This window comes from Sus scrofa, chromosome 3 (assembly GCF_000003025.6).
Source record: "Sus scrofa isolate TJ Tabasco breed Duroc chromosome 3, Sscrofa11.1, whole genome shotgun sequence".
Lineage (NCBI taxonomy): Eukaryota > Metazoa > Chordata > Mammalia > Artiodactyla > Suidae > Sus > Sus scrofa.
Genome location: NC_010445.4, coordinates 1,589,078 through 1,604,076, shown reverse-complemented (window position 1 = coordinate 1,604,076; position 14,999 = coordinate 1,589,078). Strand labels below are relative to the sequence as shown.

Below are 14,999 nucleotides of genomic sequence, written 5' to 3'. Positions count from 1 at the left end.
CGCGTGTGCTCGGGGGGGGGGGGGGGGGGCGCGGCGACCGTGATGAAAGCACATTTCGGGGGGCGGTGGTGGAGTTGAGGAAACCTCACGTGAGGAGCCGGTCTCCTTAGGCATTGCCCTTCTGATCCCCAGGAAGCTTGGGTTTCGGTCTTTTTTCGGGCTGCTGGGAAAGAGCCGCCAATCACAGCGGAGACCACGGGGCCTCTCCGGAGGGGATTCTGAGCAGAGCGGCTGAGCGAAGCCGTGTGACCCCTGCAGGCAGACGAGAGCCATCGGGCCGTGTCTGCAGCAGGCACAAAAGGGGGAGTCTCTCGGAACTGGTCCTAAGGGTAGAATCAGAAGTCCTGCGGAATGTGTTGTGCCGGGACCGTCCTCACGGCCTTTCTAAGAGCCGAGGCCAGTAGGACAGTGGCTGAGCCAGCTGCGGTTCCCGCGCTCCTCACTGCGCGGTCCCACCTCATTCTTCGTAACCCCTGAGACTGTGGGGCAGAGGCGGGAACGTCAAAGGAAAGAAAGAAGGTAAGTGGCACTTGAATCGCCGCCGTGGTAGAGAATCGAGGGCCTGCCGGGGTGGGGGCGGGAAGCACCGGCCGGAGGTCACCGAGTGCGGCCCGGCGCGGGAGGCGGCGGGAACCCCGCCGTGGGCGTGGACGTTGGCTCAGTCACTCGGAAAACTGGAGTTGCTGACGGCGCTGGACAGATGAAACCCCTGGATCCGGGAGTCTCCCGCTTAGGAGTGTGGCCAACAGAAATGCATACGTTGTGTCCCTGGGAGGCGGGTAGAATGTGGGTGCTGGCGCGTTCGCGGCGCTGCGTGTGTAACTGCCCAGATGGCTGGCGGCAGCCGTGTGTGGACGGGCTGTGGCTGATCCTGCAGCGGGAGGGTGGACCGTCTACACCCCATGCAGTCGCAGGGAGGGATCCCACCCAGCACGTTGAGGAGAAGTCAGAAGCAGAGGAACTCACCGTCCGAGTCCCCCGATGTGGCATAAAGACAGGTGAACGTCACCTGTGGCAGGAGAAGTCTGGGGTCGCCCTGGGAGGAGGAGGCAGGAGGCAGTGTTTGTTTATCCGGTGCTGTTACACTGATGTGTACATTCCTGGAGCTGAATTTTGAGATGTTGGCTTTTCTCTAAGCACGCTGTTTCCATACAGAAAGTTTGGTTCCTGCTGTGGTGCAGCGGGTTAGGAATCCGACTGCAGCGGCTCGGGTGGCTGTGGAGGTGCACGTTCGACCCCAGCCTGGTGCAGTGGGTTAAAGGATCCGGGGTAGGTTGCAGCTGTGGCTCAGATTCAGTCCCTGGCCCAGGAAGTGGGTGTAGCCATAAAAGAAAAAAGTTTTCAAAGCCAGTGGGTAAAGAAAGTAACCATATGTTTATTATATGTAATGAAATGCAGTATTTGCATGTATTTTTTAGGACGCTTATGTCAGGAAAGTACGCAGACCTGCCTGGAAATAGTACCCATCAATTCTAGAATAGTGGGTTTTTTTGTCTTGTCTTTTCTTTTTTTGCTTTTCAGGGCCTCACCCTGGACATAGGGAGGTTCCCAGGCTAGGGGTGGCATCAGAGCTGCAGGTGCTGTACGCCACAGCCGTGCGGGCTCCCAGCTGTGTCTGCGACCCACACCACAGCTCATGGCAACGCCGGAGCCTGAACCCACTGAGCGAGGCCAGGGATCGAACCGGCGTCCTCATGGATACTGGTTGGATTCGTTTCTGCTGCGCCACGACGGGAACTCCGTTGCTTTCGCGGAGTCGCACTTCGTGGTGGTTTCGAATCGTTAGCACGGGTGGCGGTGGGAAGGATAGCGATGGTGTGTGTCGGTAGCATGTATTTATTTAAAACCCTTTCAGGAAAAAAGATGGTTTTCCTCCGTGAGACCTCGGTGGCGGATATGTGGGTTCCACTATTTTATGTTCTCATGTCTGAAGTATGTCACAACGACAACGCATGCATTTAAAAGGTACACGAGAGGACAGATTGGAAGGGAACCAGGATTCATAGTGATTATTTGAGCGGCCAGGCATTTAGGAGGTTTTTGCTTTTGCAGGGGATTTGAAAGGGAACTGTGGTTATGTGGAAACTTGGAAATATGCTTGGTATTTGAAACGCGGCTGTCACGTTACAACCTTCTGCACATGGAGCCGAACGTGCACAGTGGACACGGAGGCGCACGGACCGTGGGGTTGGAGGGAGTTGCTTTATTTCAGGATCTTCCACTCTTCCGGAAAGTAAGTTATTACAGGAGAAGTAAGCCCTAACTGTAATGAGATGGAGGCTACGCAGAGTTTGTTTGCGGAGCTCCAGAGTAAGGGAGGATCCGCCGGGAGCTGGCGACGATGGTTTGAAGGCGGGGTGGTCGAGGCCGGGGCAGCGCTGTTGCCTGGCGTTTGGGGGTTTTGCTGCCCTTCCCTGGCCGCCGAGCTGCTGAATTCTCATTGCTGAGGCCGTGGCCATGATAAGGATGAGGAAGCTTCTGCTTCCATTTCCTGCGAGCAGTGTGTTCACTTCAGAATAACAGAGTAGCTTAGAGAAGGTTTCAAAGGTAGACGCCGTTTCTGAGAAGGAATGTTCAGGTGGAAAATCGAGGGTCTCTGCTGACCCCGCTTCACGTTATCTCAGGGGAAAGTCGTCCTCTGGAATGTCGCTCATCCCCCCAGCTGGAGGATCCGTCAGGCAAGGTGGCAGCGTTTGTGAACACCTGCCTTTCGTCGGATCCGGGGCTCGGGTCTGGGTGGGGCTCTGGCTCCCCTCTTCCCGCTCCCCCCGGGGCGGCCGTTCTCAGACTCGGGACTCTGCAACAGCAGCACTTCCTGGGAACTTGCTAGAAATGCAGAGTCTTGGGCCCCACCCTGGATCCGCGAGTGGGCCCAGCCCGCTGTGGTTTTTAAATTGTAACCTATATGGAGCATAACATTGTAACCGTTGCTGGGTGAAGAGTTCCATGGCGTTGTGTTCGCCTTGTTGTGCCAGCATCAGTACCTCCATCTCTCGGGCTTCTTCACCTCGCAGAACTGAAACTCTGTCCCCACGGAACCCTCCCTCCCCGTCCTCTCCCCGCAGCCCCGGCACTCCCCCGCCCCACCCCCCATCTGCTTGCTTTTTCTGTGCGTTTGCTCCGGGCACCTGCTGGGAGTGGAGTCCTACCCTCCTGTCCTGTGTCTGATCGTCTCACCGAGGGCCACGTCCTCAAGGCCCATCCACGTTGTGGCAGGTGTCAGAGGTTCCATCCTTTGGGGGCCAAATGATGAGCCATGGAAAGGACGGCCCACACTGGGTCGTTTCATCCGTAGTGGACCCCTGGTTGCGTCCACCTCTGGCTGCCGAGAAGGTGGGCGTGCGTGCAGACCTCTCTCCAAGTTCCTGCTTTCAGTTCTTTCGGGCACAGACCCAGAAGTGGGATTGCTGGCTCCTCTGGTGACTCTATATTTAATATTTTGAGGAACTGCCATCCTGTTTTCCACAGCAGCTGCACCGTTTTTACGGTCCCAGCGCCTGCACAAGGATTCCAGTCCCTCCAGGTCCTTGCTGGCACATGACTGTTTGCGTTTGGGGGGCCACGTGGCCTGTCCTGGCCTGAAAGGCACCTTATGCCGTGAGGGGCTCCGCCAGTGGGGAGGTCCTGGGGGCGCCCGGGCTGTGTGTGGTTGGCAGGGTCTCTGGGTGCCGGCTGGCCGGGCTGGCCGTGGCCCTCCGCGGGGGGCCTCCCCGGCTGTGACTTGTGCGTCGGTCAGCATTTGCTAAGATTTGCTCGGGCAGAGCGAGGGCGTGTGAGAGACCACGTGGCTTCCGGGGCAAATCCTGTCTGCTTCCCAGAGCTGTGTTTGCTGGTGAACAAGCAGCCTGGATGGTAGCTGCTCACAGGCCGTGTGGGGAGACCGCCGGGTGCGTCCCCGGGGCAGGGTGACGCCCGGAAGTTCTTTCTTCTGTACTTTCAGCCGCTGCCTGTGGCACTCGGAAGTGCCCGGGCTGGGGATCGAACACGCACCAAAGCAGCGACAGCACCAGATCCTCAACTGCCGGGCCACCAGGCAGTTCCCTGCTTGACTGTCCTGGTGGAAGTGTGTGGTTTTTAAACTGTGACGTGTGTGGAGCGTGATGCAGGATTGCGGGTCTGTGTGCGTGGCGTTGGGTTGCTCCGACTGCTGTGCGGGTGACCGCCTGGGAGGAGCCCGGAGGTTCGGAGCCGAGCCGGGGATCCACACCGCCCGTCGGCTGCTTCCCTTCGCGCCTCGCAGAGGCCAGGGCGGGCGCCGGGGTCACGCAGCGCCCTGGCGGCTGGCCCGGGGGTGACGCAGCCCCCACGTCTGTCCCGCGGGGGCCGGGGGAGCGACAGAGCCAGCGAGCGGCGGGCCTCGTCCACGCTTCGCCCGCGGCCTTGGATCCCGGGGCCAGCCTGGAGCCCAGGGCCTGACGCTCTTGTCGTGGGGACACGTGCTGAGACGGGCCCAGCCGGCTCGGAAGTCTCTTGGGATTGGAGCCGACTCGACCTGGGCGGGAGGCGAGGGTTCCCGCGTGTTTCGGGGGGCAGAGTATCGCCAGCCGTGCGGTCTCCTTCCGCGCCCACAAGGGCGCTTCGTGCGGACTGGCGGCGGCCCCAGCCGCTGGCCTGCGGGTCTGAGAGCTGCTTCCTGGCCCAGCGTCAGGACAGTGGGTGTCTTTTCAAGGCCAGGGCTTCCGACTCCAGGGGACCTGCAGGGTACAGCGGTTTTGTGCCGGGAGCGTGGGGCGGGAGGGAGCGCTGTTGGAGAGGCCCGTCGGGGCTGTGCCGTTGTCCAGGCACAGGCAGGGACAGCCGGGCCTGGGGGAGCATCTGTGCCCCCGTCACACTCATTGTAAACTAAGGTCAGAGGCGGTCGCTCACTGGGCCTCACAGCTGGGAATGTCGGAGACTGGATTTCAGCCCACATCTGTCTGAGGTCAGAGCCCAGCCTTTGTCCTGAGCTTTTTTTTTTTTTTGCTTTTTTTGCTTTTTAGGGCTGCACTTGTGGCACGTGGAAGTTCCCAGGCTAGGGGTCAAATGGGAGCTGCACTGCTGGCCTACGCCACAGCGACAGCAATGCCAGATCTGAGCCACATCTGCGACCTACACCGCACAGCTCATGGCAGCACCGGATCCTTTAACCCACTGAGCCAGGCCGTAGATCCGTCCCACATCCTCATGGATACTCGGGTGAGCTCGTTGAGTTCGTTACCACGGAGCCACAATGGAACCTGCCATTTGAGCCATATTTTAGATTCCACATGTAAGTGATCATATGGTATTTGTCTTTCTCTCTCTGACTCGCTTCACTTAACATGAGAACCTCTAGTTCCATTCATGTTGCTGCAAGTAGCATTTTGTTCCTTTTTATGGCCGAGTAATATTCCATCATGTACAGACACTGCATCTTCTTTATCCTTTCCTCCGACAGTGGTCATGTAGGTTCCGTCCGTGTCTTGGCTGTTGTAAATAGTCCTGCAGTGAACATGGGGGCGTGGATCTCTTTGAATTTTGGATTTCTCTGCATAGATGCCCAGCAGTGGGATTGCTGGAACATACGGTAGTTCTGTATTTAGTCTTTTGAGGAATCTCCATACTGTCCTCCGTAGTGGCTTCACCAATGGCCATTCCCACCAGCAGTGTGGGAGGGTTCCCTTTTCTCCACACCCTCTGCAGCATTTCTTATTTGTAGACTTTTTTTTAATAGTTATTTTTCATTATTTAAAAATTTTTTAAAAACAGTTATTTGTAGACTTTTTTTTGATGATGGCCATTGAGGGGGGGCCAGGCGATAACCTCATTGTGGTTTTGATTTTCGTTTCTCTAGTAAGTAGCTGCATTTGAGAAGAGTATTCAAGTCTTGCCAGTGAGCTTAGCATTGCATTTTGCAGAAAACCAGAATCTCCCTCCTGCATTTCTGCCCTGCCCTCGGCATGTCCATCACAGGACAGTGTAGCCTGCCTGAAATGATCTTTTTTCCTTCTTTTTTTTTTTTCCTTAAATTTTTCTTTGAGAAGTTCCCGTCATGGTGCAGTGGTTAACGAATCTGACTAGGAACCATGAGGTTGCAGGTTCGATCCCTGGCCTTGCTCCATGGGTTAAGGATCTGGCGTGGCCCTGCGCTGTGGTGTAGGTTGCAGACGTGGCTCGGAGCACACGTTGCCGTGGCTGTGGGGTAGGCCGGTGGCTACAGCTCCGATTAGACCCCTAGCCTGGGAACCTCTATATGTCGCGGGAGCGGCCTTGGAAAAGGCAAAAAGACAAAAAAAAAATTTTTTTTTTAATTTTCTTTGAAAATATAGATATTTTAGTTTGGTATCCATGTTTGGGGTCATAGCGTTCTTATGATTGAAACTTCCGCAGAAGAGTTATCCTTGAGGTGGTCGAGAGCAGTGTTGTGGACTTGAAAGGTGTCTTCGAGCTCAGAGTTTAATTCTGCGGTGATAAAGTGCAGACTCTTCCGCAGCACGTGATCATTTGGTGGTCATTGGTGAGCTCCTGTTCTGTTTTGGGATAGTGTCTTATTTTAATCATCAGAAAAAGCAAAAAGTATATGCTATTGAGTTTATATTGAGTTTTATCTTATGTAAAAATTTTACACGTTCCCTGGTGGCACAGCGTATTAAGGATTTGGTATTGTGACCGCTGTGGTGCAGGTTTGATTCCTGGCTTGCATTATGCAGAAGGCCAAAACTTATTTATTTATTTATTTTTTTTTAAGGGTGGCACCCGTGGCATAGGGAGGTTCCCAGGCTAGGGGTCAGATTGGAGCTGCAGTTGCCGGCCTCCACCACAGCCACAGCACCTCGGTATCTGAGCCACGTCTGCGGCCTACACCACAGCCCATGGCAATGCCAGAGCCTTAACCCACTGAGCGTGGCCAGGGATCGAACCTGCATCCTCATGGATGCGAGTCAGATTCATTTCCGCTGAGCCACGATGGGAACTCCCTGAATCTGTACCCCTTTCTGGCCAAATAATGTTCCGTTGTATGCGTGGACCTCTTACTTAGACCTGTTCTTCAGCCGCTGGCCATCTGGGTTTTTTGCTCCCTTCGGGTCTTCGGAGTGAGGCGCCTGCGGATGTGTGTTTGCAGCTCTTTGCGTGGCTGTACGTTTTCATTTCTCCCGACCGTCTGTCTAGGGTGGAATTGCTGGGTCGTACAGTCACTCTGTTTCCAACTTTCTGAGGAAGTGCTCCGCCGTTGTGGAAGGCAGCTGCGCCATCTGCACACCTGCTGGCGTGAGTGAAGGTTTCCACGTCCTCGTAAACCCTCAGCGGGCTCTTTTGTTTTGTTTTTCCCCAAATTAGAGGCAGCATGGTGGGCGACCTCTTACTGTGGCTGTGATTTGCATTCCATGATGTTTAGTGGCGTTCCCGTGCTTCCTGGCCATTTGCGCATCCCGGAGAAATGTCTGTGCAGCTCTGTTGCCTTTTTTTTTTTTTTTTTTTTTTTTTTGGGTGTTTTTGTCTTTTTAGGGCCGCACCCGCGGCATATAGAGGTTCCCAGGCTAGGGGTCTATTCGGAGCTGCAGCCGCCGGCCTACACCACAGCCGCAGCAACGCCAGATCCGAGCCACGTCTGTGACCTACACCACAGCTCACGGCAACGCCAGATCCTCAACCCACGGAGCAAGGGCAGGGATCGGACCCGCAACCTCATGGTTCCTATCGGATTCGTTTCCGCTGTGCCACGACAGGAACTCCTCCTTTGCCCATTTCTAAGTTGGGTTATTTTTGGAGTTCCCTGGTGACTCAGTGGGTTAAGGATTTGGTGTTGTCACTGCTGTGGCTCGGTCGCTACTGTGGCGTGGGTTCAGTCCCTGGTCCCAGAACTTCCACGTGTTGTAGGCGCAGCCAAAAGAAAAACCAAACAAAAAATTGGGTTATTTTTCTTTTTACTGTAAGAGTTTTTTGTGTATTCTACATACAAGTTGTTTATCAGATTTGCGGATATTTTCTCTGATAAAAATATTCTTCCCCCATTACCTTTTTAGCTTTATTATCTTCTGTTTTCCCGCATATTCTGTGCTAGTTAAAGAGGACTTTGCTTTTCCCCAGAGGTGCTCTGTTTTTCCCTCCTGGAAATGCAACACATACCGGTAAGTATTAGCAAACGTTCCTTGAGCCCTTGGCGTGTGCCTTGCTCCCCTTGCCCCCGGGAGGCACCTGTGCGTCAAGCTGGCTGATTTCCTCCCTCCCGGAGTGTGGGTCTGGGCGCTGTGTCCTGATCCCCAGGGTGCCTCTGGCGTTGGCACAGCGCTTCCGTTTCTCCCCGGCATCGGGCACTGAGAGCGCCTGGCCGCGGGGGCCGTCCAGCCCTGTTTGCAGAGTGGGTGAGTTGATGAGCTCGGGGCCTGTCTTCTTCAGCTCCGTGTTCCCTGGAGACAGCACGTGAGGAAGTGGCTCCTTACGGATCCCTGTGGTCCCCAGGGAGCCTGTGCAAACATCGTGGCCAGGCCAGGCCGTCGGGTTACTTAGGCTTGGGAGTGGCTGGGCTCTTGGGTGACTCGGGAGAACAGGTACCTGCTAGAGCTCAGGGCTCCACAGGCTTTTAGCCTTTAAGGTGTTGGGGATTTCTGGTTGGGGATACCTACCCCTCGTGTACACACTGCACGTAAACACACACTCATGTTCTCACACATATGCTCGTGCACATACCCTTAGTCATACCCGCAAACTCATGTACACACACAGTCATGCACACGGGCACACGTGCACTTAAACACCCACACACCCGTATTCACATCCACTCACATCCACGCACAGCCATTCACGCTCATACCCACAAACTCATGCACACACAGTTGTACATCCGTGTGCACGTACACACTCAGACGCACATGCAGAGCGTGTATGCACGCACACTCACACAGGCATGCATCTACATGAGCGTGGTTTAGTAAGCTGTGTGTGTGCACGTCTGCTGCTGGATTGTGTGTATTATCAACCTCAAAGGAGGGGAGCGGAACTCCCAGTGGAGGTGCTGGCACGTCCTTCCCGCACCTGCTGGTGTGCCTCCGTGGCCCTCCGCCTCCCTGGGCAGCACCCTGCTTTAGAGCACGTGGCATTTAGCTTCTCTATGGGGTTTTGAGGCAGAGACTCAAATGAAGCCCTAATTTATTCTGTCTCAGTCTTGAAGGTCAGTTAAAGGCAGCTACCTTTGAAGTTCTCAAATGCTGAGTGATTTCATGGATGAAGATAATCTGGCCATTAATTCATGTTAGAAACGTAAACTGGGGGAGTTCCCGCTGTGGCTCAGTGGAAACGAATCTGACCAGAGACCATGAGGACGCAGGTTCGATCCCTGGCCTCGCTCCGTGGGTGAAGGATCCGGCATTGACGTGCGCTGTGGTGTAGGTCGCAGACACGGCTCGGATCCCGCGTGGCTGTGGCTGTGGTGTAGGCCGGCCGCTACCGCTCCGATTCCACCCCTAGCCTGGGACCCTCCATCTGCTGCGGGCGCGGCCATAATAAGATAAAAAGATAAAAAAAGAAATGTAGCCTGGAATCTCGCGCTGAGGAATTGCTTTACGGTGTGAATCACACAAGGTGACACAGCCGCGCTGCAGAGAGTTTGCGACGGAGGAAGGGGACGTGCCGTTGTCGTGTCATTTCGAGCACTTGACTGAGGAAGGAAGACCTTTTCCCCCCGAAGGACACCTTAGCTTTGTGTGTTTTTGAACCGAGTAGAACTTTTTCCTCTCAGCAGTTCTGCACTGAACACCGGCAGGGCGTCCTTGCGCGTTTGCAGGGCTTGGACCTCAAAGCGCCGGCGTTTCTCTCCTGCTCTCCGACGGACCCGGGGCTGGCTCCTTGCGCCGAGGGCAGCTGACCTTTCGGGGCCGAAGCGTGGTTCGGGCTGAACGCGTGTGATTTGTGTGCTCAAGCGGACACGCGGCTGTTTGCAAGTGAGAATGGTTGTGTTGGCAGGAAAGCCGGATGCACCGATTGTGCGGGTGGCAGCTCATGTCGAAAATGATAGGGCCCATTTCTTCGTTGTAGCATTTTTCCCCGACTCTAGAGAAAACAACTCTTTTTTTACACGTAACTTGTAAATATTTTACTTCCTTTTCTTTGTCCGAGTTTTAACTAGTTTTCAAACTAGACTCGCCCGGTCCTGGACATGTGGGTGTGTTTGCTGAGTCACGGCCCGGGGGCTCCTGATGGAGGCCGGGGCCCTGAGTGGCCCTGGCCTTTGAGTGAGCGAGTGTGACCGGGTGGCGTGGCCGGAGTCCGGGCTGAGCCCGCAGGCGGTGGCGGGTCGGGGTGGGAGGTGCCTCCCCTCGCGGGCACCGCGCTCACCGCCTCTCCTGTCCTCAGACTTGCCAGCGCCCCAGGTCAGTGAGCCGACGGCCCTGGACTCCAGTCGGATGCAGATGCCGCCGGGGAACCCGCTGCTGCTGTCGCTCACGCTGCAGGAGCTGCTGGCCCGCGACGCCGTGCAGGTGGAGCTCATCCCTGAGAAGAAGGGCCTCTTCCTGAAGCACGTGGAGTATGAGGTTTCCAGCCAGGTACCAGCGGGGGCCTGAGGGGGGGGCGTGAAGGGAAGAGCCCGCTGTGCCTGCCTCGCCCTGTGCGGTGCCCCCGCCCAGCCACCTGCCCCCCCACGTGGCTCCACCTACTCGCGCTTTCGGGGCTGCGGGACCCTGCATCTCAGGACGCTCACTCGGGCTGTGGGGATGTGGACGGAGACCCCGGACGGGCCAGTCTGGGCAGTTCCGTGATGCTGGGAGAGCCCGGGGGATTGCAGCCTGGGCCCCCTAGAAAGAAGACATACAAAACCAGCAAATAAAAGAATGTGGCCCCTTAAAAAGGAGAAATAAAACCCCAGAAAGCGAACAGATAGAGGAACATGGACTCTACCCCTGCGTTGAGTGTGGGGGCAGGGCTGGTCTGGGGGCCCATCCCCGGCAGGGGCGCCCCTGAGTGCGGATGCCTGGCCCCGGGAGTGGCTGCGTGGAGGCCTGTGGCACCCAAAGAGTTGATCTCTTTGTCCCCCTTCGCCCACCATCCTCCTGTGTCTCGCTTCAGTGAGGAGACGTGCTGGGGCTTTTCTTCTTTATCCCGGGGATCAAGTAGTGGGTGAGGCAAGAGCTTGTGTGTCGGGGGTGGGGGGAGCAGCACCATTGTCGTCCCAGGCAAAAGCCGCGCATCCAGAGCCCGATGCGCGGTCCCCATCGCCACAGCTCTTTGCCGAGCTCCACGGAAGCCGAGAGTCACAGCGTTTTTGTTGCGTTGTTTGAAAGCCACCATGACAAAAGCCCGGGGCGGAACCTGGCTCTGGTGCTGGCCAGTGCTGCTACTGCAGGCGGAGCCGGAGTCAGGGAAGGGGGAGGGCCGGTGGGGGATGGCGGTGCCCCCGGGCCTCCCCGGGGTCTGGCCTCCCCAGCTGCCCTGGGGGCGGAGGCCCCGGTGCGTCCCCTGGGACCTCGTCGTGTCACAAGTGTGCCAGCAGTGGCCTTTTCCCACTCTCCTTAAGCTGCCATCCCCTAAGTCAATTGACGGCCTCATCAGGAACGGTTTTAGAGGGAGGCAGTTTTGCCCTGGTTCCTCCTGAAGTGGGCGTGAAGGTGGCCGCGTGTCTCCTGGCTGTGCCCTGCCTGCTGGAGTCAGGGTCCGAGCAGATGTGGCAACAGGCACACACACATGACGGCGTGTTTTTCCTGTCCTGAGTACACTTAAGCAGCGGGGAGTGGAGGGAGCAGAGATGCCCACACTCCCCTCCCCTGCTCGGGCACAGCTCCCGCTCTCGGCATGCCCACCAGTGGGTGACCTGCAGTCACACGTCATCGTCATGCAGAGTCCACATGTCACATCAGGGCTCTGTCTTGGCGTCGTACGTCCTCTGGGTTTGCCCAAATGTGGGACATGTACCCGCCATCGTAAAATCATGCAGCGTTGTGTCACTCGTCGCAGCGCCCCCCCCCGAAACTGCTGATTGCGCCCTGTGTCCGCGGCTTTGCCTTTTCCAGAGTGTCCTATCCTTGGAATCACACAGTAAGCCGCCTTCTCAGACTGGCTGCTTCCACTCGGGGAGGTCGCTTAGTCATCAGTCCAACGCTTCATTGTGGAGATTGCTGCTCACACACTTCTTGTGTGAGCTCTTATCCGACCCCAGTGAGGTTATTCTCTGGACGGGATGCTTACCTCTGGGGCCTGCACTTTCACTGGGGACAGGCTTAGGGTGGAATCTGTGGGCAGTTTGACCAGAGTGCCTCACGGCGTATCTGCCGTGTGTGTCTTCCTGTCCACCGTCGGGGCTGCTCTTTGACAGTCGGGTCTGTTTCAGTTGGCATAGTGCTTGCTGCCCGTGTTAGCATGACATGAAGGGGTGTGTCAAGGACCTGCCCTAACAGGAAGTACAGAATGCATTTTCTCCGAGTTCCCGTCGTGGCTCAGTGGTTAAGGAATCCGACTAGGAACCATGAGGTTGCAGGTTCGGTCCCTGGCCTCGCTCAGTGGGTTAGGGATCCGGCGTTGCTGTGGCTGTGGCGTAGGCCGGCAGCTGTAGCTCTGATTAGACGTCTAGCCTGGGAGCCTCCATATGCCAGAGTATGGCCCTAAAAAGACAAAAAAAAAAAAAAAGAATTTTCTTATGTGCCACTGTAGCAGGGAAAACTGTGCAGACGCCTGTGTCTTTGAGAAGATCCAGAATGAGAGACGGTTAAATCCGTAGATAGAGCTCTGCCACGTCTACAGGTTGCATCAGGGAAGGCCAGGACTTACTGCTCCTTCCGATAGAGGCCTGGGGAGAGGACGTGAGGGAGCGAGCAGCAGTGTTTCCGTGGGTTCTGTTTCGTGGTGGAAAGAGAAGGTAGGCAAAGAGTGGAGTGTGGCGGTTTCCGACGTCCAGTCTGAGCTCCAAACCCTCTTCCTTGCAGCGCTTCAAGTCGTCCGTGTACCGACGGTACAATGACTTTGTGGTCTTCCACGAGATGCTGCTGCAGAAGTTCCCGTACCGCATGGTGCCAGCCCTTCCGCCCAAGAGGATGCTGGGAGGTAGCCGGGTTTGCTGGAGGCTGGGGTGGGTAGAGGAGGGGGTCCCCCTGGGTGCTGAGGGCCTGGCTCCTGGCTCGGCTTCATCTTCCTCTGGCCCCCTGCCGAGCAGGAGGGGATGGCAGCAGGGCATCCAGCCCTGGGTGACCCTGGGCGCAGCTGTGGCTTAGGGCCCAGGTCTGTCTGGGTTGGGGGGTTGTGGTGACATCACCTGGTACCCTGGGCCTGCATGAGCCCCTGGCTTGATAACTGACATGTAGGGAGGTGCATACCCCACTTCCCTTTCCTGGAGGCAGCGATCGGGCCTGCTGGGGCTCCTGAGTGGGGGCCAGGAGCGCTGTTGTTTGGCCCGCTTGCAGAGTTGGTACCAGTGCAGCGCGAGCTGGCCTCCTGCTAGAGCCAGAAGTGAGCGTAAGCCTGGGCATCTAACCTGCATCTCCCAGGAGATGAAAACATAGCAGGAGGCTGTCTCATCTTCATTGCTTCACCCGTGATTACCTGGGGCTAGGTGAGGGGTCACAGGTGCCCCCAGGGCCCTGCACTGGCCCGTCCTCTCACGTTCCGGAGCGCGGGAGGCGGCCGTGGCCTCCTCTCAGGCCTCGGGGACCCTCACCGTGGACTCTTTCTGACATTCTAGATGAAATCTGGTGAGCAGGGGCGTGCCCAAAGCTGACCGGTCGATTTTCTGCCATTGTCCAACCGTCCCGAAGTCCCTCTGCCCTCCCTGGTCCCTGAGCAGCCGAGGCTGAGAGTGCGTTTTCCCCTCACCCCCCGTGCGCACATCAGCCAGATGATATTGAGCGGGAGGGACGGGTGCCCAGGGCAGGAGGGACCAGGAGGAAGGTGGCTGCGTACCGACACCCTGGCACCCAGGAGGCCGAGTGCATTAGAGTTTAGGACCCGGGCCCGGCCCTGCGATGCTGGGTCCCGTGGCTTTGCGCTCATGAAAGCGTCGCCTGTGGTGGCTGGGTCCCGGGTGGCCTTGGAGGCAACCTCGTCGCACTTCTGTTGTTTTCCAACTTTTGTTTTCCATAATTTAAAAACAGCGTTGTAAATACTGTTTCCATGTGTGGTCAGATGTAAATAGGCTCAGTGCGCCTGGTGCACTGTCAGGTTCTTGTCCCTCGGAGTGAAACGTCAGTCACCCAGATGACAGCAGGTTGGGGGTGGCCCCGTTAGACGCGGGCGAGAGGAGGTGGGACCGGGACAGGTGGGCTGAGTCACTGTACGCGTTCAGTGACACCCGCTTCATCGCGGAAGTGTCAGAAGGGCGTAGGGACGTCGTCAGGGGGGCCATCGCGGGGAGGGCTGGGGCGGCGCCCTGGTTTCTCCGCGGGGGCTCGGGTGGGGCTGCGTCCGCGCCCTGGGGAGCCGCCCGGGCCGGAGGCGTCGGCCCCGAGGGGGAGGCCACCTGGGCTTCATGCCTGGGCTCCGCGTGCTCCCCACGATGGGTCCCGGCGAGCCGTGTGGTCGCTCCATGTGGTCCCTCCGTCCGTGTCCTGCCTTCAGCCGACAGGGAGTTCATCGAGGCGCGGAGGAGAGCCCTGAAGCGCTTCATCAACCTGGTGGCCCGGCACCCGCCCTTCTCCGAGGACGTCGTGCTCAAGCTCTTCCTGTCCTTCAGCGGCCCCGTGAGTGCCCTCCGCGCGGCTGTCCACCCCCCCCCCCGCCCACCGGGCCGGGGCCCCCCGGCTCTCGCTTCCCTTCTTGGATGGGCTTTTGTTTCCTGCTGTCCTCTTTGTCCCGGTTTGGGGGCCCTGGGACATGTCTTTACGCGGACAGTGGAAATGAGCTTGGTTTTCTCCCCACGGAGCAGGCTGCGGGGATTCCCGGCGGCGTCCCGCTTCTGACCGTGCGGGGCTCTGCGTGCATGTGGTGGTTTCCCCGCCCTCACGGGGTTGGAGCTGATGCCCGGAGGACGTCGCTGTGGAGGCTCCTCAGATGGGCTGGAGATTGCAGACCTGAACGAGGGTTCACTTTAGAAAAGGCAGCTGGGGAGTTCCCGTTGTGGCGCA

General features: G+C 57.5%; 1 protein-coding gene across 3 annotated transcripts in view; it reads left to right on the top strand.

Moving 5' to 3' along the window:
- Window positions 1-14,999, top strand: part of SNX8 (sorting nexin 8) — a 42,863-nt gene that overhangs the window by 14,915 nt on the left and 12,949 nt on the right. For all 3 annotated transcript variants that reach the window (XM_021085985.1, XM_021085986.1, XM_021085987.1), the window contains exons 2-4: window positions 10,309-10,499; window positions 12,870-12,987; window positions 14,494-14,615. In XM_021085985.1, the coding sequence (XP_020941644.1) occupies window positions 10,309-10,499; window positions 12,870-12,987; window positions 14,494-14,615 (431 nt within the window). The remainder of the gene's footprint in view (window positions 1-10,308; window positions 10,500-12,869; window positions 12,988-14,493; window positions 14,616-14,999) is intronic.